The sequence below is a fragment of the Emys orbicularis genome, chromosome 4 (genome assembly GCF_028017835.1).
Source record: "Emys orbicularis isolate rEmyOrb1 chromosome 4, rEmyOrb1.hap1, whole genome shotgun sequence".
Lineage (NCBI taxonomy): Eukaryota > Metazoa > Chordata > Testudines > Emydidae > Emys > Emys orbicularis.
This window is the reverse complement of record NC_088686.1, coordinates 66,014,587-66,042,384: the sequence shown is the minus strand read 5'-3', so window position 1 is coordinate 66,042,384 and position 27,798 is coordinate 66,014,587. Positions and strand designations below refer to the sequence as shown.

The 27,798-nt window shown below is 44.6% G+C and overlaps 1 protein-coding gene across 1 annotated transcript in view; it reads left to right on the top strand.

Annotated features, from left to right (window-relative positions):
* TTBK2 (tau tubulin kinase 2) overlaps window positions 1–27,798 on the top strand; it is a 198,717-nt gene that overhangs the window by 27,047 nt on the left and 143,872 nt on the right. The window contains exon 2 of the mRNA XM_065403081.1: window positions 11,383–11,530. Within this exon, the coding sequence (XP_065259153.1) occupies window positions 11,383–11,530 (148 nt within the window). The remainder of the gene's footprint in view (window positions 1–11,382; window positions 11,531–27,798) is intronic.

Sequence of the window (27,798 nt, the reverse complement as noted above, 5' to 3'; positions counted from 1 at the left end):
TGTTTGAACTATTCTACAGTCTGTGTGTACATGAATTCTGATTCCTCTACCTATTTAACTGCTTGGAATTCATCGAGAGTGGAATGTACATGTGCAATCACTCGAAGAAAAAACGGTTACTAACCTTTTGTATCTGTTCTTTAAGATGTATTGCACATGTCCATTCCACGACCTGCCCTCCTGCTTCTCTATGTAGGAGTTTCTGGAAAGAAGGAACTGAGAGGGCTCGGAATTGGCTGGGCCCTTTATATCGGTGCCAGAAGAGGGCACTCGAGACACCCCCGCAGGTATCCCTGAGGGAAAAATGTCTGGGGACTGTGCACAGGGTGCGCACACAGCAAGAGTGGAATGGTCATGTGCAACACATCTTGAAGAATAACAGTTACGAAAGGTTAGTAACCATTTCATTTAATCTTCCTCATGCATCATTACTTCCATCCTAGAAGAAGAGTCCTCTGTCCGTGAGTGCCTCCCAGTGGTCTAACATCCCAAAGCCCTCTTTTAGCACCACTGTTTGAGCCATCTGTTGATCATCCTAATCTTGTCTTGCCTTCACTCTCCTCATCTAGGGACAGGGAGAATCCCACTGAAGATCACCTTAGCCTCCATTTCTTTAAGCATCTTCCTCAGCCTGGCATAGTCTCCCTTGATGCGTTTCAGTGAGAATCTAGCTGTATCATTTGTTCCCATGTGAAGAAGGACAATCAGTGGACGCTTTCCAGCTCCTATTAGGAACCTCTTCAGCCTCAGGTCAACATCCCATATCTTAGCTCTCGGCAGACAGCACACCCTTTTGTTCTCTAGATCAGCTCTGGTGACAGGCTTGTCCGTTCTTCTTAGTAGGAAGTCCCCAGTCATAGACCTGCCTCTTCCTGGTGTTGGTGCGATTCTCCAGCCTTTCCCCTTCTGTTCTTTCTGGCTGCAAGTCCACTTGTCTTTTGTTCTCACGAGGAATTTTCTGCAGTTTTCTATCATCCTGGGCCTCCGAACTTTGGCTATCTCCATTGACTCTTTCCCTCTTTCTGTAGGACTAGCTGCTCTTCTCTTCTTCCTTGCCCTCCCACCTTCTGTTACTGCTTGCTGTGCCCCATCTTCATTTTCCAACTCAGCAAACCTGTTGCTGAGCTTTATTTCTACTTCACTAGTTGGTCTTTTCCTCTTTCTGGTTCTCATAGTCACATGCTTCCATGGGCCACTTTCCTCATCCAGCAGTCTATAGTCACAGTTCTCCAGTCTAGCTTGCATCTGCGAGTCTTGAGCTTTCCCTTTTACCTCCTCTCGCCTTCCCTCCATCATCTGCTTGAATCTTCTTTGCAACTCAACCGTAGTTTCTACCTGCATCTCCAGTCCTTGGACATTCTCTTCCATCAGCTCTATCAGTTGGCACTTCTTACAAACAAACCGCTCTTCAGGTACCTGCTCCAGGTACATGCTGCAGCTTCCATTTCCAGTCATCTTCACTGTCTCCTATTCCTTGGATCACTACCACTGCTGCCTCTGTAGCTGTTATAGCCTTCCCACCTAAGCTCCTGACAAGGGGTTAAGAAAAAAAAACCCTCCACACACAAACCAAAAACTGAACACCATATACCCCTCCCCCAAACTTCCCTTACAGATTCTCACTCAAACTGTCCTGTTTCCAGCTCTGTTTGCTGGCTCCTGTGCTGCTGGTTGGCTGCCTTTATAGCCCAACTAATAAGGGAAGCCCTGCATCCTAATCAGGGCTTTGCTGTGATCAAAGACTGCTTCTCTCACAGCACACCCCCCCCACCCCCTCTAGTTCTGCAAACTAAAAAAAAAATAAAAAATAAAAAACAGCAAGCCAACAACCAAACTCACTCACTGCTCCTAAGAAACAGGGGCTTGCCTCCCTTCTCCTCCAACCAATCTCCACTCAAACTCCCCAGTTTCCAACTCTGTTTGCTGGCTCCTGTGCCACTGCTTCTGTTGCTGCTCTGACTCTGAGACCAAATCCCTGCCTCCTCACCTAGTTCCTACTCCTTGTCCCTGGTTCCTGTTGTTTCGCCTTTCTCCCTATTCCTGCTACCATACCTTGTCCCTGCTGCTGTTACGACACCTTCCGACTCTGGCTTGACCCTTGGCATAGTTTCAGACTCTGACTCTGGCGTGACCTTAGGGTGTGACTTCCAACTGAGACCCCAACTCCATCCCGGCTCCGACCAGGCTCAGACTGATAGGTCAGACCACCCCATTATGGGCCCTGATGCCAGTGTACAGTCAGTGTACAGTTAAACTGTAAGGATAGTTCATTAGGGCACAAGTGGCCCTTCACAAAATTTGTCAGTACCAGATGGCATGATTAAATTTCCATAGACAGATCTTGTTGCCTTTAGACCTTGCATTTCAGGCTGTAATTGAACATGAGTTTTGCCTTTTCCCCCAGGATATTGACTAGCACATCCATTGAACTGGTCTGCTCTATTGGTTTTGATGGCATGAAAACCACTTAGTGGAATTATTCTCTTGTAGGCTATTATAGACTATTATTTACTAATAGCAAGATGGTCTACTATCAAGTTTTGGATGCCCCACTATTTTTGCTGCCAGGATTCTGGTAGGAGCCAAGAAACGGAAGGAAACCAGATGGCAGTTGAGTAATATTGGAAAGATCTTATAAGAAGTGAAGTTTCCCCTGAAGCAAATAATGGTCCTGCTTTGACATATTGTGCCTAAGCTATGAATATTGGTGGAATAATTAAGCAAATGCTTATATTATAATGCTGATCATTAGAGGCCTCATGCAACTCTCATTAGTTAATGGAAAGATCCATGTGACTGAGGGATAACTGTCCTGTTTCAAAGGAGAAGCTTTAGAGCAAATAAATATTTATAACTTCCCATCAGAGATTTGGCTAATCACTGGCAAGTAAAGAGTTTTAACCCTGATAGTACAAACTTAGTAAATTCTATCTTAAATGCAGGTATTGATATAACCAATGTTACTGCGTGCTGCCTTTTAACGGTAATAAGAACAAATAAAACTGCGTTCTTAATTCTTTTAAATTAGCTCACTATTATAGACATTACATAAATAGACAGTATAATGAAACTTAATTGCTTGCATGGAGGCCTTGAAAAGTTTGCCAAGCAGTACTACTAGAAGCCAATATGAAAGATGAGGAGAGGTTGTCCCTTGGGATCCAGGGGGTAGTGCCCTACAGAGAAGCCCAGGCTCCTTAGCTTCTGAGAAATCTCTTGGCTTCTGAGAAGTGGGGAACAATTATACATCATTAAATAGTTTTGTGAATTGCACAGAATTAAGACCTGTTCTCCCATGTCTGCTGCCTCTTCGCTTCTGGTGACATTTACTCCAACCCTGCCCCTCTATCCATCTCCAACGTTTTCACTTCCCTGAGCCTTCCCTGTCACCTCCTCTGTTCTTCTGGATACTCCTTCTCTAACCTCACTCCAGTTACCACCTTCCCATTTTCATCTGGAAAAGTGCCTGCGTGGTCTTTAAAATATCACTACCATCCATGACCTCTTCAGCTCTCATCCACTCTATCTCCTGGCATAGGAACTTGGATTCCCCTTTAAAATGTGCATATCTTAACATATTTGAGTTAGTTTTAAATTTAATCTTAACTCTTCATTTTATGGGTTTATGTGGTTTTTGGGATAATTGCAACCTTCTTGTAATGTTTTCTCCCCTTAAATTACTGAACTGTATTCTCCGCCGTAACTCCAGTTTAACATGGATTTTACCCAGGAATTATTTGTTTTCTGGTGGCTCCCATGATGTGTTCTGCCCTGTGCAAACATAAATGGAAGCAAGATTCCCTGCCTCAAAGACAGGTTTCAGAGTAGCAGCCGTGTTAGTCTGTATCCACAAAAAGAACAGGAGTACTTGTGGCACCTTAGAGACTAACAAATTTATTAGAGCATAAGCTTTCGTGGGCTACAACCCACTTCTTCGGATGCATCCGAAGAAGTGGGTTGTAGCCCACGAAAGCTTATGCTCTAATAAATTTGTTAGTCTCTAAGGTGCCACAAGTACTCCTGTTCTTCCTGCCTCAAAGAGCTTCCTGTCTAAGAGAAGTAGACAAAGGGGAGAAGAAAGGGGTATGGTATACAAATGAAGTGGGAGATTGGTTCTGACAAGAAGTTTTAAAAAGTTAGTCATATCTTCAGTTTCTTGTAGTCTGTCAGGGAGCAGAGAAACTGCTGCCTGGTACAGCAGGGGTTAAAGGAAACCTGCAGCCAATGCCAGGCCTGGAGGGAGGAGAAAAGAAGGGAGATGGGCTCAGTTGGGGGCTGACAGGTGAGGAGGCAGGAGCTCTTTGTTTGCCTGCCTGAAGGGACTGATCAGCGACCTGCCAACCAGCACAGCCACTGGAGGCAAATATGCTACTTGCACTCAAGCTGCTATGTGAGCGCTCTGCAGTGTTGATTCAGGTTCAGAGGGGGTAACAGGTTTGTCACTGTGGGGAAAGGAAAGGGAGAGTTTGGCAGTTAGTAGCATCTTGGGTGCTTGTTAGAAATGGATGTTTATGTGAATATGTGATTATTGGGTGAAACACTGTAATCAAATTTCACATGCTTTAGGACTGCAGGGCCCAAGGGTGTGCCAAGTGTGCTCTCCAGCATGTGCAAAATTTGAAGTAGCTAGGGAGAAGTGGGATGGGTAAACAGTCAAAATGATGCCAGACCACCTTTGCCCCCACTTTAATAATAATAATAGTAGTTGGTGGGTGGTCTGCATCACTACATAACCAGGTGTATTGCTTGTCAGGGCTTTGCTTGATTATTGCTGTTGCCGCTTGTCGGGATCCTGGATATCCTATGCCATGCGCTCAGGTAACAGCTGCCACCACCAGGATTTGCACTTGGAAATTTTACCTCTTGTCATCCCTCAGTCGGGTCTTTTATTCGAAGGACACTGTCCTGACAAGTGGGGAGCTCGCTGATAAATATGGCAGATGCTCATCAAAGGCCGCTGCAGGAAAACCCAGCCTCCACAGCTGCACTCCAGACTTGATTAACAACATCTTACTTCTTTAATTTCAAGTAAACCCAGGGATGAAGTAATTTAGAGTTCCTTCCTGGCACCTTCAGACAGTTCCCGGAACAACCTATCTCCTGCCAGCCAGCCTCAACTTTCCCTTCCAACCATCCTCACTCAGTGGCTAGAATTCAAACATACATTGCATGTTGGCTCCTAGCAACTGAAAGGGCCTCTACAGAGACTTAAGATGTTACATCACTGTCTCAGTTCCAGTCACAGGTTTTACTTCCATTATACCACCATGCATAAACTAATATTAACTGAACACATTTCCTAACATTCTCCATGCAGCCATCATATTCCAGTTGTGTAAGGAGGATGCTGGTAGAGTGGGGTTTTTATGTCATTAGGCTGAATGTGGAGAGGATTGTTGAGGTTGGGGGGAGGGATAGCTCAGTGGTTTGAGCATTGGCCTTCTAAACCCAGGGTTGTGAGTTCAATCCTTGAGGGGGCCACTTGGGGATCTGGGGCAAAATCAGTACTTGGTCCTGCTAGTGAAGGTAGGGGGCTGGACTTGATGACCTTTCAAGGTCCCTTCCAGTTCTAGGAGATGGGATATCTCCATTAATTATATATTATTGACTTTTGTACCATTTTAATTGGTAAAGAAAACTTACATATTGTGTGGGGGTAATTGCATAGTCTGACCCCTCCTTGATCCGCTTGAGAGATGCTCCCTTAGGTCTCAGGCCTCTAGCCATCTCCTCTCTATTGGCCGTGACTCACATCCCTCTCCCTCCAGACAAGGAATTTAGGCTTTCAGTCTCCCTGCACATCACTTTATCTCAACAGGTGTGACCTTAGCTCAGGATCTGCAGTTTTGCACGCTCTAATGGGCCATGACCATGTCGTACTGGTGACTAACCAGCTTTCACAAAGCACAGTACATTTATTTTTCTTTGGTTCTGCTTCTGCACAGGGGCTGGACTAGATGACCTCTCGAGGTCCCTTCCACCTCTACATTTCTATGATTCTATGGAAAGCATTACAGCAAAAACGTATTAAAAAAAAAAAAAAAAGGTTTATATGCATGCTAAGGCTTACCTGATGTCACCCATTTTCCACCTGGGGACTGTGTTAGGTTCCAAACTTTTATAGCAGGGTTTGCCCTCCTGGTTATTATCTTGTCAGTTGTTGGATCAAAATGAGAGCTTCTCAGCCTGTCCAGGCTGGCCCTTTATACCTCAAGTTCTTCCTTTGTCTCCCTTGCTTCTTGAACCCAGTATGGACCAATGGTACTTCTTTGGAATGTTTTACTTGTCCCGGGGTCAGCAGTCATTAACCTCCATTGATTTTAGTGCCCGTAGGAAGCTTTGTAACTCTTCCCTACGGAGCCAGCCTACAATCCCTGGCTCACAAATATACAGATATCAGAGGGGTAGCCGTGTTAGTCTGAATCTGTAAAAAGCAACAGAGGGTCCTGTGGTACCTTTAAGACTAACAGAAGTATTGGGAGCATAAGCTTTCGTGGGTAAGAACCTCACTTCTTCAGATGCAGGACCCTCTGTTGCTTTTTACAAATATACAGATAACATTTATAAAGTTGATGCAATAGTTTTAAAGATATTGCTTTTTTCATAATATCTATCACACTGTGCATCATTTTTATAACTGTTACATTTCATAAATATTAAGCATAGGAGAACTTCAAGCTTATCTAAACAACTTCCATATTGACAGCTAGCCACATGCCAGGTTTGAAGTTCTAAAAAGCAACTAATTTTGAGTTCTTAGAGCTTAAAAGAAAAGCCGAACAAACCTGCACAACTAAGTGCTATTTTTGTAATTATCTCTCTACAGTTGTAATTATCTCTCTCTTTCTTTTTCAGTGATTGGCTTCCCTAGCTTCCTATGACTGCTATTGGCAAGCTGTCTCTTTATAACTTGGGAACATTTCTAGGTGGGGAACCAGGTCAGGTTATAAAAAGGGCATATAGGGCATGACCCAAAGCCCATTCCGTTGACTTCAGTGGACTTTGGATTTCAGGCCTATAGGCAGATATAGCTCCTAGTCAAACCTACACCCTTATGAAGCCATTGTTAGCTCCCCCGTGTATATTTTCCCTGCTCATGTTTCATAGGCTTCAAGGCCAGAAGGGACAATTGTGATCATCCAGTCTGACCTTTTGTATAACATAGGCCATAGAATTTCCCCAAATAATTCCTAGAGCATATCTTTTAGAAAAACATCCAATCTTGATTTAAAAATTGTCAGTGATGGAGAATCTACCACGACCCTTCGTAAATTGTTCCAATGGTTAATTACCTTCACTGTCATAAATTTCTGCCTTACTTCCAGTCTGAATTTGTCTAGCTTCAACTTTCAGCCATTGGATCATGATTTTGTGCTGTGTGCTCTATCTTCCTTCTTTTTACCTTGCCCTTTTGTTATTAGTTTGATCTTTAGTCTCTATGATTTCCATCTTAAAAGTGACCTGTAAAGGACTTCTTTTTTTAAAATTGGACTTGTCTTTTGGTTTCTGAATAACTGTTTTTCTTTTTCTTTTCGCCTTTAAAGTATCAGGATTGGTCTTCTCTTTAGTCCTCCCTCTCCCCTCCCCTCCCCCCCCCCCCCACAAAGGCTCTTATGCATACACATGTTTCATGTATGCACATACATGTTATACATATGAGTATACAGTAACTCCTCACTTAACATTGTAGTTATTTTCCTGGAAAATGCGACTTTAAGCGAAACGATGTTAAGCACATCCAATTTCCGCATAAGAATTAATGTAAATGTGGGGGGAGGGTAGGTTCCAGGGAAATTTTTTTCACCAGACAAAAAACTATATATATATATATATATATATATATACACACACACACACACACACACACACACACACACAGAGTATAAGTTTTAAACAAACAATTTAATACTGTACACAGCAATAATGATTGTGAAGCTTGGCTGAGGTGATGAAGTTAGAGGGTGGAAGAGGGTGTGATATTTCCCAGGGAATGCCTTACTGCTAAACGATGAACTAGCATTCGGCTGAGCCCTCAAGGGTTAACACATTGTTGTTAATGTAGCCTCACACTCTACAAGGCAACACGAATGGAGGGAGGGGCGATAGCATGGCAGACAGACAGACACACACACCCTGTGTGTGGGGGAGAGAGAGAGAGATGCGCATTGCCCCTTTAAATATGCTGACACCACATTCTAAGTACATTGCCTTTAAAAAGATCAGGAAGTTGAGACAGCAGCTGCCGCCAGCTCTCTCCGTCCTGAGCCCTGTTGTGTCTCCCCCCTGCTCTATATGGAGAAGGGGTAAGCGGGGGGGCAGGAGTAGGAGGGAGGGGGACACCCTGACGTTAGTCCCCCTCTTCCCCCCCTCCCCTGCACAGCAAACAGGAGGCTCTGGGGAGCAGCTCCAAGGCAAAGGGCAGGAGGCTCTGGGAAGCAGCTCTTGGCAGTGGGGGGAGGGACAGCTGAACTGCCGGCAATTGGTAGCCTGCTGGGCAGCTGCTGCACAGGGAACTTAGGGGGGTTGCCAGTCCACTCTGGTTCCAAGCCCCCACCAGCTTGCTGCAATGGGCAGTGGACAAAGCTGGCGGCTGCCAAACAACTTTATAAGGGAGCATTGCGCAACTTTAAACGAGCATGTTCCCTAATTGGTCAGCAACGTAACAACGAAACAACGTTAACTGGGACGACTTTAAGTGAGGAGTTACTGTACATTTTAAATGAAAAAGAAAGGGGTGTTGACATTTTTAAAAGGTTCCAATGTCTCAGAGCACCGTTATGTCCTGATTTGTGTGTGTGTGTATAGCTCCTTATATTTCAGGGATTTTTTTGTTACTCTGCTGATGATTATACGGGGCCTTTCTGCAAGGGAGAACAAGTGAGAAACCAATTGACTAAATACAAAGCACTGTCAAATGAATAAAATAAAGCAGGAAAAAAGAAAATATTTGTTTGCTTTTGGGGGGGGGTGTTCTTGTAATCATAGTAGGTACAACATTTTCAGATGTGATTTTTTTTTTTTTTTTAATTATTTCATTTCAAGGTGACAGTGTCCCTTTAATAGACTTTTTTTTCTCCTAATGTTAACTTGTTATTGAAGTTAAATAGGTGTTAAAATAGTTATGAACAGTCTGGCTAAAAATCTTTTCCCTTCCAAAATGCTCAGTTTTCAATATTTCATGCCACTTTTATTCATCTGAAAAATAGTCCAAACTCAGTTTTGTTGTGTTGTGTTTTTTGTTTGTTTGTTTTTTTGTTTTGTTTTAAACGAACCCTTTGCAGGTCATATTCAAGCTACTGACTTAGCAGTACCCTCCTTAATTACAGAAATGAACTGCTTCTTCTATTCAGTAAGCTCTGGCATATTATAAATGTATGCAAACTGGACAGAGCCCAGGCAACCAGTAACACATCTTACTCAAAATGATATGCTCTTAGCAAGGAAGAACATAAAGTATTTATTTGATAAAGATTCATGTGACTTATGAAGGTCCCTATCTGGAGATTTTTGGTGTACTTTATTCTTTATAGTAAAGGAGACAGTTGCTATGGACTGCAAAAAAGTGACCTAATAAACCTATCTTCTGAAAGGTGCTATGATGTGAAACTCCCAGAAATTCCATATTTGGCATTTCATGTCCTCATTTTTTGATACTCAATACAGACAGATGTATTGGGGTGGGGTGCTACAGTATATGAGCTAAAAAATACAAGTAAAATTTATGAATAAATAATATTTCATGTATCATCAGATTCTTCCTTCTTAGTAGGAACTTAGGTTATTTTAAAAAATTACTCTGCCCTTCTCCATCAGGTTAATCACATACAGTAGATCTTGTTAGCTCCATCTTCAAATCCTAAAGAGAGGCTAATGTGCTGGCTGGATTTCTAGCTGGATGATTTCCAGATTCACAGAATACTTAGATGGCATTCAGGATAATGTAGTCAGGTGACCCCAGCAAATAGTGCTTAGAAAATGATGGAAGCCCTTCCAGAGCAAAAGTGGTAAAAATGCAATAGGGTATATTTCTTAATGTGACCCCTTCTCCCCCCCACCCCACCCCCGGCGCCCTTCTTCACTGCATTCCTACTTTAACAGCTTTGGAACAGTAGGGGTGGAAGGAGATAGTTGTACAAAATCAATCAAATCACTGGCTGAAACCAATCTAATTTTTACCATACCAAAGAACAGACTTGCCCATTGTGAACTCCAAAGCAGGGGCTGAAAGGCTACCCTCTAATATTGTCTCTGAACATATCACGTGTCAGCTAAATATTCTGTGACACTTCTTGTTACTTCCTCCTAACACTGGTAAGACAGAAAATATCATAATGCTACTATGTAAATCCATACACCCATCCCTTGAATACTTCATGCAGTTCTGATTGCCCCATCTCAAAAAAAGGTGTATTAAAATTGGAAAAGTTACAGAGAAGGGCAACAAAAATGATTAGGGGTTTTGAACAGCTTCCATATGAGGAGAGATTTAAAACGCTGGGACTGTTCAGCTTGGAAAAGAGATGAATGAGGGGGGGAATATGATAGAGGTCAATAAAATCCTGAATGATGTGGTGAAAGTAAATAAGGAAATGTTGATTATCTCTTCACATAACACAAGAAACGGGTCATCCAATGAAATTAATAGGCAGCAGATGTGAAACAAACATAAGGAAATACTTTGTCACACAATGAACAGTCAACATGGGGTACTCATTGCCAGGAGATGTGAGGGCCCAAAGTATATCTGTGTTCAAAAAATAATTAGTATAATTCCTGGAAGAGATAGGTACATCAATGATTAGTAGCCAAGAAGATCATGGATGTAACTCAATGCTTTGGGTGTCCCTAAACCTCTGCCTGCCAGAAGCTGGGGCTGGACAACAGGGGATGGATCACTTGATAAAGTATATATTCCTGAAGAAGAAAAAGAGGGCATATTTTTTAATATTTCACTGTACATTGATATATGAATTTTTTTGTTTGTTTTGGGGTTTAGATGCTATTTTAGTATATGAGGAATGAATATATTGGGTATACTGTGGAGTCCTTTCTTTGGCTATCTCTACATAAGGAAATGTTATTATGTTACTAAAACATTTTAACTAACATGATGGTAAACACTATGTAAAACCTAGCGTAGATGTGGGGGACAAGGTGGTTTAGCTGATAGTAGTTAACCTTAGGGTCCTCTTATGGTACCATAATGAGCTGACACATTTTTAAACATGACTCCTCTTGCCCACACTAAAGGTGAAATCATGTTAGTTAAAAAATGGTAGTAACATGATATAGTTTCCTACTAGGAGAACAATGCATAGAAATATTAATATATTTTGTTTCCTTTGTCTTTTTGTCTCCCCTATATGCTTCTTTTTAATGCAGCTGAGGAAGATAGGAGGTGGGGGGTTTGGAGAAATTTATGATGCTCTGGACTTGCTCACCCGGGAAAATGTTGCACTAAAGGTCGAGTCAGCTCAGCAACCAAAGCAAGTCCTGAAAATGGAAGTGGCTGTGTTGAAGAAACTGCAAGGTAAGGTGGTTTCCATGATCTACCAAAAAGCTAGTGTATGGTAGGTGGCTAAGAGCCACAACTGCATTCCCAGTCACTCGGGTCCATGTTCTGCCACCTTTTCCTTATTCTGTAAGTAGTACCATTGAACTCAATGGGTCTAATCAAGGTAAGGGTGAATTTGGCCCTTTGTGTATATTGATTTTCAGCAATGGTGAGCAGAAGCTTCTAGTTCTTGGCATACTGGGCAGGGAAATCATTCACTTCTAGTATGTGGAAGCTTATGATGGAGCTGCCCTTATGATCTGAATAGGATAAGAGAAAATTAGCAGAAAGGTTCAATTGTTTTAGAAAGCGGAAGTTCTCTTAATCGCCAATTTTAGCTTCTTTCTGGATCCTGTCTCTTTGTTGTTAGAGACTCTGCCCTAGGGTTGTGTTTTTGTGTGTGTTTTTGTTTTGTTCTTTAAACTTTTGCTTAAGTCTGCCTCTTTGGTTGAGGGCCTCCAGCTGACATCCAGCACAGGAATATTTTTACCAGTATTTCATAGTTTCTGTCTTTTCAAAGGGAGGGTTTCTCAATGGATTCTGTGATACTGGTTAGAGCACATCTATATTCTTTATGGCTATTTCCACTTTAGTAAGAGAGACAGAAGTAATGATATTTAGAATTCTGAAGCACTTTTGGATGGTCAGCCAGTTAGAGCTCAATTAGCTGAGCATTCAGAACTACATAGTTTGATTGACTGGTGATTCTTGCGTGTTCAATAATTAGATCACCGCATTAGCTTAACATTCAAACTTTTTAAAGGCAAAAGCAGGCTACTGGTACAGAGAGAAATGTAATGGCTTCTCTTTATTATTATTATTATTCAGAGCAGTGAAGTTTAAAACATTACCTTATTTTTTTAAACAATACAATTTTCTTTAAGAAAACAAAAAAACTGGAGACTGCTCCAATATTAATCTGTGCAGCTGCCAATCTCTCTTGCTGTTTATAGTTTGTTTTTAGATTCTTAGTTTGGACAAAACAAAAACTGCAAGACATATGGTGTTATCCAATCTGCTGACAAGGTCACATTGCAGGAGCAATAGCAGCCTCTGCTCCATATAGATTTAATACACCAAGCACGCTCATGCAATTATACAAGTACTTTAATAGGCCATTTCATTCCAAGGGTGGAATTCACAAGGGGGATTTAGGCACTGCAATATTGAGTATTGCAGTCCCTATCTTTTAGACACTTATCCAGCTAGTAGAATTCAGAACGCCGACTTAGGTGCCCAGACTCTTGATACAATGAAAGGGAGAATTAGGCACCTAAGAATGGGATCCACAAAAGCCAGCAGTCTGACTGGGGAGCCGCCTAAGCATGCCAGTAGGAAATAACAAGCAGAGAGGTTTGGCCTAAACCAGAGGTGGGCAAACTATGGCCTGTGGGCCACATCCGGCCGGCCCTTAAGCTCCTGGCCAGGGAGGCTAGCCCCCAGCCTCTCCCCTGCTGTCCCACCTACCCTACAGCTATGCTGCCACGCGACTGTCTCCAGCCTGGCGGCACGGCTGCCAGTCCTGCCGCTCTGAGCGGCATGGTAAGGGAGCGGGGGGGAGGGGAGGGCTGGATAAGGGGCAGGGAGTCCTGGGGGGCAGTCAGGGGACAGGGAGCAGGGGAGTTGGATGGGTTGGGAGTTCTGAGGGGGGCAGTCAGGGGACAGGCAACAGGGGGGTGGTTGGATAGGTGTGGGAGTCCTGGGGAGCCTGTCGGGGTGGGGGTGTGGATAGGGGTCGGGGCAGTCAGGGGACAGGGAGCAGGGGGGGCGGTTGGGGCGGGGAGTCCCGGGAGGGGGCGGTCAGGGGACAAGGAGCGGGGGGGTTGGATGGGTCGGGTGTTCTGAGGGGGGCAGTCAGGGGGCAGGAAGTGGGAGGGGTTAGGGGCCAGGCTGTTTGGGGAGGCACAGCCTTCCCTACCCGGCCCTCCATACAGTTTCGCAATCCCAATGTGGCCCTTGGACCAAAAAGTTTGCCCACCCCTGGCCTAAACCCTGCCGTGCGGAGGAAGTTAAGCACCTGTCTCCGCTCAGAATTCACAGTTACGAACCCTGTCCCAGAGTTAGGTGTCAAAGCCAGATCAGTACTACTTTGAGAAACAGAGAGGAGAAGAAGGAGGTGCCCTTATAAATTTTAACCCAGAGGTTAGAGCATTATAATATTGTTTTACTATAGGGGATCCATACTATGGATTGACATATAAACACATGACCATTTTTTGGATCCAAGTTGATAGGATTACTTTTTGCTTGACAGACAAGAAATTAGACAAATGCCAGAAAATGTTTTTGCTGTATAGCTCCTAGCAGCAAGAATCTCCACTCATTTTTCTACCTCACAGGTTTTCAGTATGCACAGACTAAAGGTTTCAAATAGGAAAAAAGTAAGTAAAATGGACAGAAAATGCTATTTGCAAAACAGTGTTACAGCTATTTATTGCAGAATATTTTTGTCCTGTCTGCTGTGTGTCATGTGCCCCTAGAAAGTAGACTTGGGCTACTAATTGCAGGATTCTGATTTTGTTGTTGTTGAGCGTTGTCTGTTTGCTGCTGAATTAATACATAAAGGAAGACACAGTCATTGCCTCAGCACTGATAGTACCATACAGAATGCTCTGGAGGACAGCTCTTAGAGGTTTTTTTGTTTTATTTTGTTTTTTTAAATATATATTTCATTGGTAGATTAATTCTCAGGGGATTTGTGGAAGTTGTAAGCTTTAAGGAATGCTTTGAAAGAACAGAAGGTGGCAGTTTGGCCTCAATCCAGCAAAACACATAGGCACATGTGTAACTTTAATCACACACATAGTCCAAATAATTTCAGTGAGACTACTTACATGCTTAAAATTACATTTGTTCCAAAGTACTTTACTGGATCAGGGCCTTATTGCACAAGAAGTGAGAAACTATTCCAAGCACAGAACTTGGCATGGGAAAAAAATGAAAATACATGAGAGAAGGTTTCAAAGGGAGTGGTGAGGGAGGAATAGTGAAGTGAGTGAGAAGGGAAATAAGAAGAAATGGAACAGGAATAAGAAGATATGCAGATCCTTGAAGATAGGTGCTAGAGTGCAAAATCAGTATTTTTAATGTTCTGTTGTTAGAATTTTTCAATAATACAATGGACATGTTTCATACACTACAATAATGAAGTGAAAGTAGTAGTATCATCGGTATAAAGTACAGTAAGTAATGGAGAGCTGCAAAGAAACTGTTTTATAGTCCTTATTCAGCAAAGCAGTTATCCACATGCTTAAGTATGAGTAGTTCTTGAAGTGCTTGCTCATGTTGATTCCAAGTAGGTGTGTGCCTGCCACGTGCACAGTCGTCAGAAGGTTTTTCCCCTAGTGGTACCCGTCTGGTCAGCTGTGGAGCCCCCTGGATGCGCCTTCATGGCGGTGTATATAGGTCCCTGCCCGACCCGCTGCCTCTTCAGTTCCTTTTTACTACCAGTGACGGTCGTTGGAGCAGCTCTTCTCTTGCTATGGGAAGTGATCCCCTAGTGGACTCTTTCTTGTTGTACCTGTAAATAGTTGAAAATTTTGTATTAGTTAGTTCAAGTAGTTCTTAGTTAGTTTAGATAAGTTTCAGTTGGGGGTTCCCCCACCAGGTTCCCCTCCTGGGGACCGGAGCATGCCTCGGTTAAAACCTTGCGGGTCTTGTCTGAAGCCTATGCCAAAGGGAGACCCACAAAACTCCTGCTTAAAGTGTTTGGGGGAAGCCCATCAGACTGAGAAGTGCAAAATCTGTAGAGGCTTCCGCCCAAGGACTAAGAAGGAGAGGGACTTTAAGCTGAAATTACTCCTCATGGAGTCAGCCCTTCGTCCCCAGCTGGTACAGGCGGCATCTGACCCTAAGCCCAGCACTTCAGTGCAGATCGCACTGGCCTTAGTAAAGGAGTCTGCAGCGCCAAGAAAGGACTCTGGCTCCAGGGACTCTCGGCACCACCATTCCCTGGTGCCTAGCACTGTTCCCATTTGCCAGTGCCGCACAAAAGAAGGAAGACTAACAGAGGTCACTCTCCCACTAAAGCAGTGGAGTGAGAAGGCACCAGTGGGGTGCGTCCTGCACTGGGCCACTCTGCTCCGTCTCCAACTCAGCTGGCACCGTCGACTCTGGCCTCACAGGGAGGTCCGTCGAGTCTGGTTGTAGTGGACTCCCCGGTGCGGGAGTGTCAGGAAGAGGACCTAGACCTTCCCTCCATGCCGGACACCTTTGAGACGGATAGGGACCTCATAGCGATGATGGTGCAGTCCCCTGCATGGGCACCAGCACCGCAAAGAGGCACCCTGCCCTCTAGGGGCAAGCCGGCGATGATGCGGCACCGCTCGCCCTCACCTCGGCACTGCTCCCTGGCACCGTCTCGCTCCACACCGCCTTGGTTGCCAGGGTCCAAATCCTCGTTGGACTTGGAGGTGGAATCGTATGCCTCTAGGCGAAGCCGGCGCTGCTCTCTGCACTGCTCCAGACAAGAGGAAGGGCAGCCATTGCCTATGATGTCATGCCCTCCGAAGTGGCAGGTGCAAGCTCAATGGCCCTTCCGGACCTCGTGGGCCTACCACTAAGCCCAAGGGCCAGGGTCCAGATCCTTGTCAGTGGTTTCGGAGGCATGGGCCCCTCCACCATCAACATCTGTAGTCCGGGAACCTCCACGAGAACAAGAGATTGGCATGCAGACCAGCACTGAGACTGCAGCAGGACCCGGCACTGGGGCTGGTACCGAGACGGGCCTGGGCCTGGAGACCAAAACCATGCAGGGCATCTTGGCGCAGGGGGATCCCCACGAGCCAGAGGGTCAGGAAGACCCGGTGCCCCAGCGCGCATCTTCCTCATCCTCCCCTGATGAAGCAGTGGCGGGCACATCCACCATGCTGCCAGCCATGGACAACAGAGCCCACCAGGAGTTGATCAGAAGGGTGGCTCCAAATTTGCGCATGCAGGCTGAGGTAGTGTCGGAGGAGACCAACCCCATGGTTGACATTCTGCTGCTTGAAAGACACTGATGGTGGCTTTGCCCCTCATTAAGACCATTCCATAACACTAGTAAAGCATTGTGGCAAACTCCCGCCTCTCTTCCCCCCCCCCCCCCCACGGCTAAAGGGGTGGAGAAGAACTATTTTGTGTCTTCAAAAGGGTATGAGTACCTGTTCACTCACCTTCAGCCGGGCACTCTGCTGGTGGAGGCTGCCAACCAAAAGGAAAGGCAGGGACAACTGGGATCGACTTCTAAGTCCAAGGAGGTGAAGAAGCTGGACCTCTTTGGTAGGAAGGTGTATTCTACTGGGGGGCTCCAGCTTCGCATTGCCAACCAGCAGGCAGTCCTTAGCCACTATAGTTTTAATTCTTGGAACATGTCCAAATTTCAGGAGCTACTTTCGGCTGACTCCCTCTTGGAGTTTGCTGACCTCCTTACAGGCCTCCCTAGATTCGGCAGACTTGGTAACCCATACCATGGTGACAGCCATAGCCATGAGAAGGAGCTCATGGCTTCAGGTGTCAGGACTCCCCATGAGGTCCAGCAGACCATTCAGGACTTGCCTTTCGACTGTGTAGGGATCATCTCGGAGCAAACCAACACTAATCTTCACAGCCTAAAGGACTCACGGGTCCCTGGGGCTTTGTATGCCAGCCCCCCAAAGGAAGCATTTTAAACCGCAGACCGCCCCTCGCTTCTACCCAGCTCCTCCTAGACAGGACTATAGTAGGAAGCGAGGCAGGAGTAACAGACTGAGACCCTCTCAGTCCTCCTCTAACCAGGGTCAGGGCTCAGCAAAGCAGCCCTCAACCTCCAAGCCAAACTTTTGAAGGCACTCCTGGGGGCGACGCACCAGTTCAGATCCCAGATCGTTCCCCTCCCTTCGTGAATAGTCTATCCCATTTCTACCATGCCTAGGCATAAATTACCTCGGACCAATGGGTCTTGAGGACAGTAGAATTGGGATATTCTCTCTAATTCTGTTTCCTCCCACCCTCCTTCCCTGTCCCTCTTCTCACAAGCAACTTCTCATGCAGGAGGTGCAAATGCTCCTACAACTCGGGGCGGTAGAGGAGGACCCTCTAGAATTCACGGGTAGTGGGTTCTATTCCTGGTATTTCCTAATCCCGAAGGCCAAGGAATAAAGTTCCGCATGGTCTCTCGGCTTCTATTATCCCCTCCCTGGATCCAGAGGACTGGTACGCTGCACTTGACTTGAAGGACGTGTACTTTCACGTGTCCATAGTCCCGTCCAACAGACGGTTCCTCCATTTGTGGTTAACAACACTCACTATCAGTTTATGGTTCTCCCCTTTGGCCTCTTGGTGGCCCCTCGGATGTTCACCAAGTGCATGTCTGTCGTGGCAGCCTTCCTGCGGAAATGGCAGGTGCAAGTATTCCTCTACCTTGACGACTGGCTAATCAAAGGCCGCTCCAGGGCCCAGGTGGAGGTCCCTGTGTGACTAGTTTGGACGACTTTCCACAAGCTCGGCCTGATACTGAATGGCCAAGTCGACCCTAATCCCAATTTAGAGAATAGAGTTCATTGGAGCTCTCCTAGACTCTGGTCAAGCCAGGGCATTCCTTCTGGAAACTTGATTTCTCTCCATGGGCGCCATCATAGAGGAACTCAGGCGATACCCCACCACTACGGCACGAAATTCCCTGAAGCTGTTCGGCCATTTGGCCGCAAGCATGTAGTACAGCACACTAGGCTGCGGCTCCATCCCCTTCGGCTTGGCTAGCCTTGGTGTACAGGCTGAACTGAGACCACCTAGACAAGTTGATCACACTCACTCCCCCAGTTATCGAGTCCCTCAAGTGATGGCTCGACCTGCTAGCAGTGTGTGTGTGAGTGCCCTTCTCCGGGCCCCAACCCTCGCTGTCTCTAGTAATGGATGTGTTGGCGATAGGTTGTGGGGAGCACTTAGGAAGACTCAGGGCCTCTGGTCCCAGGCAGAACTTTCACTGCACATCAACGTCCGGGAGCTAAGAGCCGTCACCTTGCTTGCCAGACGTTCCAGGCCCATCTGGAGGGCAGATGTGTATTGGTATTGACCGACAATATGACAGCAGTGTTTTATATAAATAGACAGGGTGATGCTCGTTCCTCTCCCCTATGCTGGGAAGCCCTCAAGCTGTGGGACTTCTGCATCGCCCACTCGATACATTTAGAGGCATTGTATCTTTCAGGTTCCCAGAATGAACTGGCCGATCATCTCGGCAGATCATTTCACAATCACAAGTGGTCCCTCCGCCCAGATGTTGTGATCAACATCTTCCAACAGTGGGAGTTTCCCGAAATAGATTTGTTTGCAACAAAGTACAACAAGAAGTGTCCTTCCTGAATCATAGCCTGGGCTCACTCGCAGATGCTTTTCTCCTCCCTTGGAAGGACCATCTACTGTATGCTTTCCCACCTTTCCCGCTTGTGCACAAGGTCCTCCTGAAGGTCAGAAGGGAGGGAGCATCAATCATCTGACTAGAACTAGCATGTCCACGCCAGCACGCTGGTTCACCATGCTTCTAGACCTGTCGCTGGATATGCCAATAACCCTGCCCCGGTCCCGGACTTGATCATGCAAGACCACGGCCACCTCCAGCATCCCAATTTGCAGTCTCTCCATCAAACTCTGTGGCTAAACCCTTCGGAGATCACATGCTCAGACCCTGTTAGAGAGGTCCTCCTTGGCAGCAGAAAGCCATCCACCAGAGCCACTTATATGGCCAAATAAAAAAAATTCTCTCATTTGGGCATTACAAAACGACACTCCACCCTTACAGTCATAGATTCCCTTTATCCTGGACTATTTGCTGCATCTGAAACAGCAAGGTCTGTCGGTATTGTCAGTAAAAGTGCACATGGCCACTATCTCAGCTTTCCACCCTGGTTCAGCCGGTCACTCAGTTTTCGCAAACCTCATGGTGGGCCGCTTCCTGAAAGGATTAGATAGGCTGTACTCTCAAGTAAGACAGCCAATTTCCCCATGGGATCTCAACCGGGTGTGCTCTAGACTGATGGAACCTCCTTTCAAGCCCTTAGCAACATGCTCTCTCCTCTACCTTTCCTGGAAAGTAGCGTTCTTGGTGTCTATAACTTCAGCCAGGAGGGTATCTGAGCTTAAGGCCTTAACATCGGAGCCCCAATACATGGTCTTCTATGAGGACGAGGTGCAGTTGCGACTGCACCTGGCCTTTCTCCCAAAGGTAGTTTTGCAATTCCACGTGAAGCAGGACATTTTTCTTCCTGTATTCTTTCCTAAGCTGAAAGCTAGCAACAGGGAATGAATGTTCCACTCCGTGGATGTCAGGTGAGCATTAGCCTTCTACATTGAAAGAATGAAGCCATTTTGAAAACCAACACAACTCTTCATTGCAATTGTAGAGCAGATGGATGGGCTTCCAGTATCGTCCCAAAGGATCTCTTCTTGGATCATGTCCCGTACCTGGGTGTGCTATGATGTGGCAAAGACATCTGCCCCTGCACTGACGGCACACTCCACAAGGGCGCAGGCATCCTCAGTGGCGTTTCTGGCACAAGTTCCTATTCATGACATCTGCAGGGCAGTGACGTGGTCGTCGATCCACACCTTTACGTCGCACTACACCATTACACAGAAGGCCAGAGACAATGCAACATTTGGCAAAGCAGCACTACAATCAGTGATTCCATTAACTCTGACCCCGCCTCCTAGGTAAGGCTTGGGAATCACCTACTTGGAATTGACATGAGCAAGCACTCAAAGAAGAAAAAACGGTTACCTACCCGTCATAATTGTTGTTGTTCGAGATGTATTGCTCATGTCTGTTCCAAGACCCACCCACCTCCTCTTTGTTGAAGTATCCGGCAAGAAGGAACTGAAGAGGCGGCAGGTCGTCAGCGACTTATATAAACTGCAATGAAGGCGCGATTTCAGGGGCTCCACAGCCGACCCGACAGGTACTCCTCGGGGGGAAAAGCCTTCTGACGAATGTGCACGTGGTGCGCGCACCTTCTTGGAATGGACATGAGCAACACATCTCGAAGAACAGAAGTTACGAGAGGTATGTAACTGTTTTTTCTATTGATGTCAGTGGGACTATACAAGTGCCTAAATTCTTTGCTGAGCCAGGGCCTTAAATGAGTATTTGAAAAGTTTACTAGAGAACAATGTTTGTACTATAGTTTGTTTTAATATTAACTAATACATCTAAATTTAGAAACCAGTTCTGGGCTCTAGGACCTGGTTCACTGGATTTCACATATACATTTATAAATAATGCTTCACAAGAAAGTCCTAACTAATCTCTAGAAAATATAAAAACTGGAATTATTTATTAAAAGAATAGATCCCTTAAGAGCAATAAGTCTGAAATGTTCACTTTAATAAACAAAGTTTTAATCCGCACCATCATATTGTTTCGTACCAAACCAGTTGACTGGTGCCAAGTCTCAAGAGGTTCATTAATATGTGTGTTTTGAAAATGCACAGTAATACAACCATTTTGGATAAAAATGAATGGTATGAACATGATCGTGTGACTGAACATCCCCATTGAACCTAAGGCTGGCCTGCCTCCTATGAATCTTCAGAATCCAAAAAGTAAATACAAGAGGACACACCTCTAGGCAAAACACTTTACAGGGAACCCTCAAAACGTCCTGGAATTCATTCTCAAAAATTTCTTTGAACAAACAGTATCAAAAATAGAATTTCCTTAGACATAGGCCTGGTCTACACTTGGAGGGGTTCGGGGGGGGGGGGAGATATCGATCTAAGTTACGCAACTTCAGCTACGTGAATAACGTAGCTGAAGTTGATGTACTTAGATCTACTTACCGCGGTGTCTTCACTGTGGTAAGTCGACAGCTGTCACTCCCCCATCGACTCCGCCTGCGCCTCGGAGTCGATGGGAGAGCGCTTGGCGGTTGATTTATCACGTCTAGACTAGATGCGATAAATCGACCCCCACTGGATTGATTGCTGCCCGTTGATCCAGCTGGTAATGTAGAATAGCCTACTAAATAACTTGAGATACTTAATTCAATTCACAGGAAGTGAGGCAATATTTTTTTTTATGCTCATGGAATTACAAGTACTATGAATTCCCATCCAAAAATCCCTAGACATGTTGGTGGTGTGTGTGTGTGTGTGTGTGTGTGTGTGTGTGTGTGTGTGTGCATATATATATATATAACTGTGGTGTATATCAATAGCTCATCTACAAGAGTCACAATAGTAACATATATCCATTCTTTTTATATTTTGGCTTGATGAGTTTGTCCAACCAGGATACTTGAGACTCAATGAAAAAGTATCATGGGTTTGGTTTTTGTAAAATAGTAATCTATATATTGATGTCTGTCTTATATTATCCAGCATCTCTTCCCGTTCTGTCAAGTGAGAAGAATGTAAGCTTAAGAAGTTTCTGGATAACTGGTTTGTTTGTTTACAGAATGCTAAAGCAAGCTATAGGTTAATTTATGCACAGTTCTCTACCTCTAGATTAGTATTAAAATCTGTATGAAAAATAAGCAGCACAGAACATCTTATCTTGTTTGGGCTTCTGAATTTCAGTGAAATTGTTGTTGAAGCACTTGATTACAGTGTTGCTAGCTTTTGATGGTATGTCATTTGACTGATGCTTTGTATCTGCTGTGTGCTAAAGGCCACTGGTGCAAAGTGGTCATGTCCAGTTTTAGATCTAGCCCTCCATCATTCTCTCAGAATATAAACTGGAATCCTTTCATTTTATTATGAAGTGGAAGATGAGTGTATTAAATTTAACTAGAAGCATTTATGATGCTTGCAAACGATTAAGAACTTATTTATCTTATTTCCTGTTTTGTGCATACTACAGTGGAGCTAGATGCTGATCTGTAGCATCAATACGTTCCTGAACATACTGACTGAGCTTCACGCTTCAAAGTAATACGATATTTGCGATGCATACTGGAAGTATTCAGTATTCAAGTGGCAAAGTAACTGTGCTCATTCAACTGGAATGGAAAAGAGATTTTTGTGACCTAAAGTTTCATAATACAGATAGATCAGGATAATACAGGCCTATCTGTCTTGCTGATTTCATTCCTTTTTCTGATATCTTTCTAGCTCATTGTCGTATCTGTAAACAAGAGATGTGTACAAAGGAAATATGTCCTGAGGTTATGGAACATATTTTCATGAGATAAGTGTGACCTGATCACTCACTGATGGTGTAGAGATGAGTAGGTAATAGGAGCCGATAGGTTTTTCCATCTTTATACCTTTTTGTTGATTTTTTTTAAAATATGCTCTGTGTTGTCATTTCCACTTGTTTTATTCTGCTGCAAAGAGGGAAGGAGAAAGGAAATAGGAAGGGCACTGCAACCAAGTTTTATATGATTCATTATGTGACACTTTTTTTACTCATGAGAGAAAGTCATTGATTTTCCCACCTTCCTTCCCAAAGGGAATGAAAGCAGGAGTGAGCAGAATGGAAAGGCACAAGCCAATCTCTTAGCCGCCCCCATCAGCAATGGGAGCCAGTGTGTGTCTGGGAAACAAATTCCTATACATGTCCCCTCCCATGCCCAGAATCACATGTGTGTATGAGAGGGAAGCATGAAGTATCTAAGTTCATGATTGGTGGTTGAGGGGGGAGACTAAGGCAGCTACATATTGAGGGTTGGAAGCCTAATGCAGAGTGTGTAGATAAGTGAGAGAGAAACTGAGATACTGGTACAGCTTGGGGCCAGTACTGACTCCTTCATCTTGTGTCCCTACTGGTCACCCAGTGCTGCCACCTGCTCCTGAGTCTGGCTATCCAGGGTCCAGCAGAGGGAGCAGTGAGAAGGGAGGCAGAAAACCTCCCTGCAGAGTTGATACTAAAGTATCCCCTAGTGCAGTGGTTCTCAAACTTTAGCAACCCGAGAACCCCCATTTTGATTTTAAAAATTTCAGGGACCCCCATGGCCGCCCACTCAGGCCCCGCCTCCACTCTGGCCCTGCCTCCACTCCACCCCTTCCCCCAAGGCTCCATCTTGCCCCACCTCTTCCTGTCCCCGCTCCTCCCCTCCCTCCCAGCGCCTCCTGCATGCTGCTGAACAGCTGTTTCCCAACGTGTAGGAGGCACTGGGAAGGAGTGGGAGGAGTTGCAGACCCCAGTTTGAGAAACGCTGCCCTAGTGGGAATTGCTGCAGGGGGAAATGCCAGCTTCTTCCTTTCAGCCCAGCTGGATGTGTGAGAACCTAGGAGGGCTGTGATGGAGAGCTGACGGTATGAATATTACACAAAAAATGACACTTGGCAGTTCTGAGAAGGATAGGACATTTTGAGCTGTCTAGAACTGCACATGATGCACTCAAATATGGTGTAAATGGGAGAGTGTGACAGACCTAGGTGCAATCCAGACCAGTGGGGGGGTGTCATCCCTGCCCTGCAACGTTGGATGCCTTACAATACCTTGCTTAAGTAGCTCCCACTTGGGCTGCTCATGGATAGCCTTCCAGCATGCAGGTCACTCTGAGATGTGTTTGTGTAACTGTAGCCTGTCAGTCACACTCTGGCTCTCACCAGTTATACTGCAAGGTGACCCCAACATATTCCCAGTTCGGGATTTCCCCCCAGAAATGTATGTCTTCTACTGCCCAGAACTCTCCTGGCTAGTTCAAATATATTATGTCCATGATTCCTTTAAGGGGATAATACACCACAACTCACCACCTTAAATGGAGTTACCCAGACACTTTAACTTAAACACACTAAATTAGATAAAACAATAAAACAGTTTATTAACTACAAAGAGAGAGATTTTAAGTGAGTATAAGCAATGAAGCATAAAAGTCAGAAATGGCTACAAGGAAATAAAGATAAACATTTCTAGTGCCTAGCTTAACAAACTATATTCGATTCAATTCAAAGTTTCTCACCCCGCGCTTCCAACAGCATTACTGACCAAACTTTCAGGTCAGGATCCCTCCCCCACAGTCCAATGGCTATTTCCTTTGTCTTCTTACCTGCAGAGAATGAGATGTGCAAGGAGAGAGGTAGAGGGGTCTTCAGCTGTTTGTTCCTCCTTTTAAGAGTTTCAGTCCCTCTTTGAAAAGCATTTCCAGCTGAGAAGCAAGAGAGGGAGTCTGATGGAGGAAGGATATCTTATGCTGTTTCTTTGCTAAGATGCAAGATCTTTGTCCCTGCCTCCCTTTCTTGCCAACGAATGGCCACTTGATAGGCTATGGCCCATCAGCTGGACGGTATGTAAGCTTGCCCTTAGTCTTTGAGAAACTGGTTTAGCCATGTCCCAGACTTATCTGGGAAACACACTTCAGTCATGATTTCAGATTAAGTTCATAACTTTAAACTGGGGGGGTTAACAGGGCTGTCAGAGGCTTCCTACCCAGCTCTGTGTCCCAGCAGAGGAGGCAGGTGCTAGGGCTGGGGCTCCGCTGTTCCCACCACAAGCGCCAGCTGCCGCAGCTCCCATTGGCCAAGAACAGTAGCCAATGGGAGCTGCAGGGGCAGGGCCTGTGGACATGGGCATTGCACGGCGTGAAGACCCCCCTACACTCCTCTGCCGCCTAGGAGCTGCAGGGGGGGCCCCCCACCCTGAGGCCAGTGCCCCCCTGCACTTTCCAACTCCCTACCCCTACCCCTGAGCCTCCTCTCACACACCCAAACTGCTGCTGCTGGCGCAGGCAGCCCCTGAGCCAGCACCAGGCAGCCCCTGAGCCAGCACCAGGCACTGCAAAAGTCACGGAAAGTCATGGAATCCGTGACCTCCGTGATAGACTCGCAGCCTTAATTATGAGTTTTCAAATGATATTTCACAAGGCATACCTTGTACAAATATTATTACAATAGTGTGTTAGTGTGAATACAGAGGTGCATTTCTTCACAGAGAAACTTGGAAGGATAATTTGGGGTTTGTCAGGGGAGCATTCAGAAAAACATTTTAGAGTTAGCAAGATTAATCTTATTTGTAATTCCATTGATTTGAGCAGTGTCACAATAACAATAAATCTGACCTAGTTTTTTTAGATTATTATGAAGGGCTCACTGAGCTAGCCAGTAGAGTGAAAATCACTTTGAATGTCATCTTCTGTAACCTGTCAATGTGCTTTATTTCTTGTAATTAATTTGGTTTATGTACAGTATATTTGCTTTGTATGTTTCTACACATAACCAAAAAAGAAAGCTATTAACAGCCAATCCTTTCAAAGTACACCTGCACTCCTGAATGGTCCCAGTGAGAGTACTTAAGACAAGTATTTGTGAGGTTAATGGGACACTGTCAGCTTGAAAAATCACATTTGTCTGAAAATGTTTTAAGTATAGTAGGTATAAATAGCAGCTAAGATCACTATAACTGTGTTTTGTCATGCATGCAAACAGTAAGGGTTAACTGGCCGATGAGAGTGAAGGGATCTGGTTTTGTTTTCATGATGTGAGTTTAAAAAAAAAAAAAAGAAGACAGTTGCCAGTTTAATGGACATGTGCCAAAAGAGAACTTTCAAATTTGTATACTGGGACTGCAGCTTTAAAACTCTTTTCTAGAGTTTCCAGTGTTCCTCAAATTAGTGACATTTACAAAAGGTGGAATTTGTTTTTCTTGAAAAACAGAGAGATTTCTGCAGACTTTCCCTTTCCCCTGCAGAATTTCCCTTTTCCTTAACAAGCTTTCATTGATCATAAAATCCTCTATGAAGGGGACTTACTTTTGTGGGAATGTGTTTGCCCTGAGTAAAATAAGAAATGACACTATAATATTCAACCTTATGGTTGTCATTCCAGGATTGTCAAGTGAGATGGAATTGAGAAAAGTCTTGGGGACATGGATAAACTCTCCTTTGTTGGCAGGCAGGTACCCACACTTAAACAGTAGATCTGATAATACCCCTGGGTTTGTATAGAGTGGCTTTGTCAAGTGTGGCTTGCAGTAAAATGGAAAACATTGATATGATCTTTAATGGCAGAGTAGTACATTATCTTAAAATGTGCTTCACTTTTTCTAATTTTGATAATAGGATCCTACTATGAGTGAAGGAGAGAGTGACGAAAAGGTGAACTTTCGGGCTAGCCTATTCTACTGTTGTGAATTAAGCTATACCGCATACACATTTTGTCCTGTTTGTATGCTCTGTTACACTTGGTTTGTTTAAATATATTATTAAAAAATTATGTCCACATTGGGATCCTTCTAAAAACTTTGTACAGTAAAGGAAAATAAGGATGGAGTAACTGTTCAAATTTTTGCTTTTGCCATTTTATACTTTTCAGTCTATAAACACCTACACAGGGAACTTTTCAATAGTAGTCAGCTCTTTAATCTAGCAAACAAAAGCATAACAAGATTGAATGGATGGAAGTTTAAAACAAATTCAGATAGAAATTTCCACCTTATTTTCAAAATAAATATTTCAAAATATTTTGGCCTATATCATGCAAAAGGTCAGAATAGATTATCACAATGGTCTCTTCTGGCCTTAAAAATCTATGAAACTGTTATATCTTCTTAATTTTAGATTTGCTGATTGTATTTATTAAATTGTATTTGTTAGTGTGATTTAGTAGCTCAGCACAATTCAAGGCCACAGGAAGAATTTATAAGGTCCAAGACAAGGTGTAAAGGTAGGCTCATGGTAGACTTAGGCCTGGTCTATACAACATAGTTGATGTAAGTCACCTTGAATTGACCTATTTGTGCATGTGACTACACTCAGATTTGTGTCTGGACGATATAAGAGCCCCATTGTAGCAATGCAGTAGAACCAGCCATGGTCAGTCGACTTGCGAGTATAGACACTGGATGTTCTAACAGTCCTCCAGCAGCTATCCCACAATACCCCATTCCTGTGACAGTGATCACTCTGGTCACAATTTTAAACTCCACTGCCTAGGGATCACGGAGACGGGAAACCAGCTTTCTCACCTTAAAAAGCCCTATATGTTTTTGAAATACATCTTTCTTGATTGTCCACCTTGGTGAGGAAACATGGGAGCTTGCACTTGTTGTGTACAACTGACCATGCCTGGAGTAGACAGGAGGTTTTGGATCTTCTGGTCCTGTAGGGAGTAGAAGCTGCGCAAGCACACCTACAGACTAGCCATAGAAACGTGCACCTCTATGAACATGGGAGTTGCAGGCAAAGTAGTATGACTGGAACCAGCAGCAGTGCCACATGAAAATCAAGGAACTTTGCCAGACATATTACAAGGCCAGGGAAGCCAACAATAGAGCTGGTGCTGAGCCACAAAACCAGCTGCATGCTAAACTTGGCAGAGACACCACAGGCCACTGTGGATACCTCAGA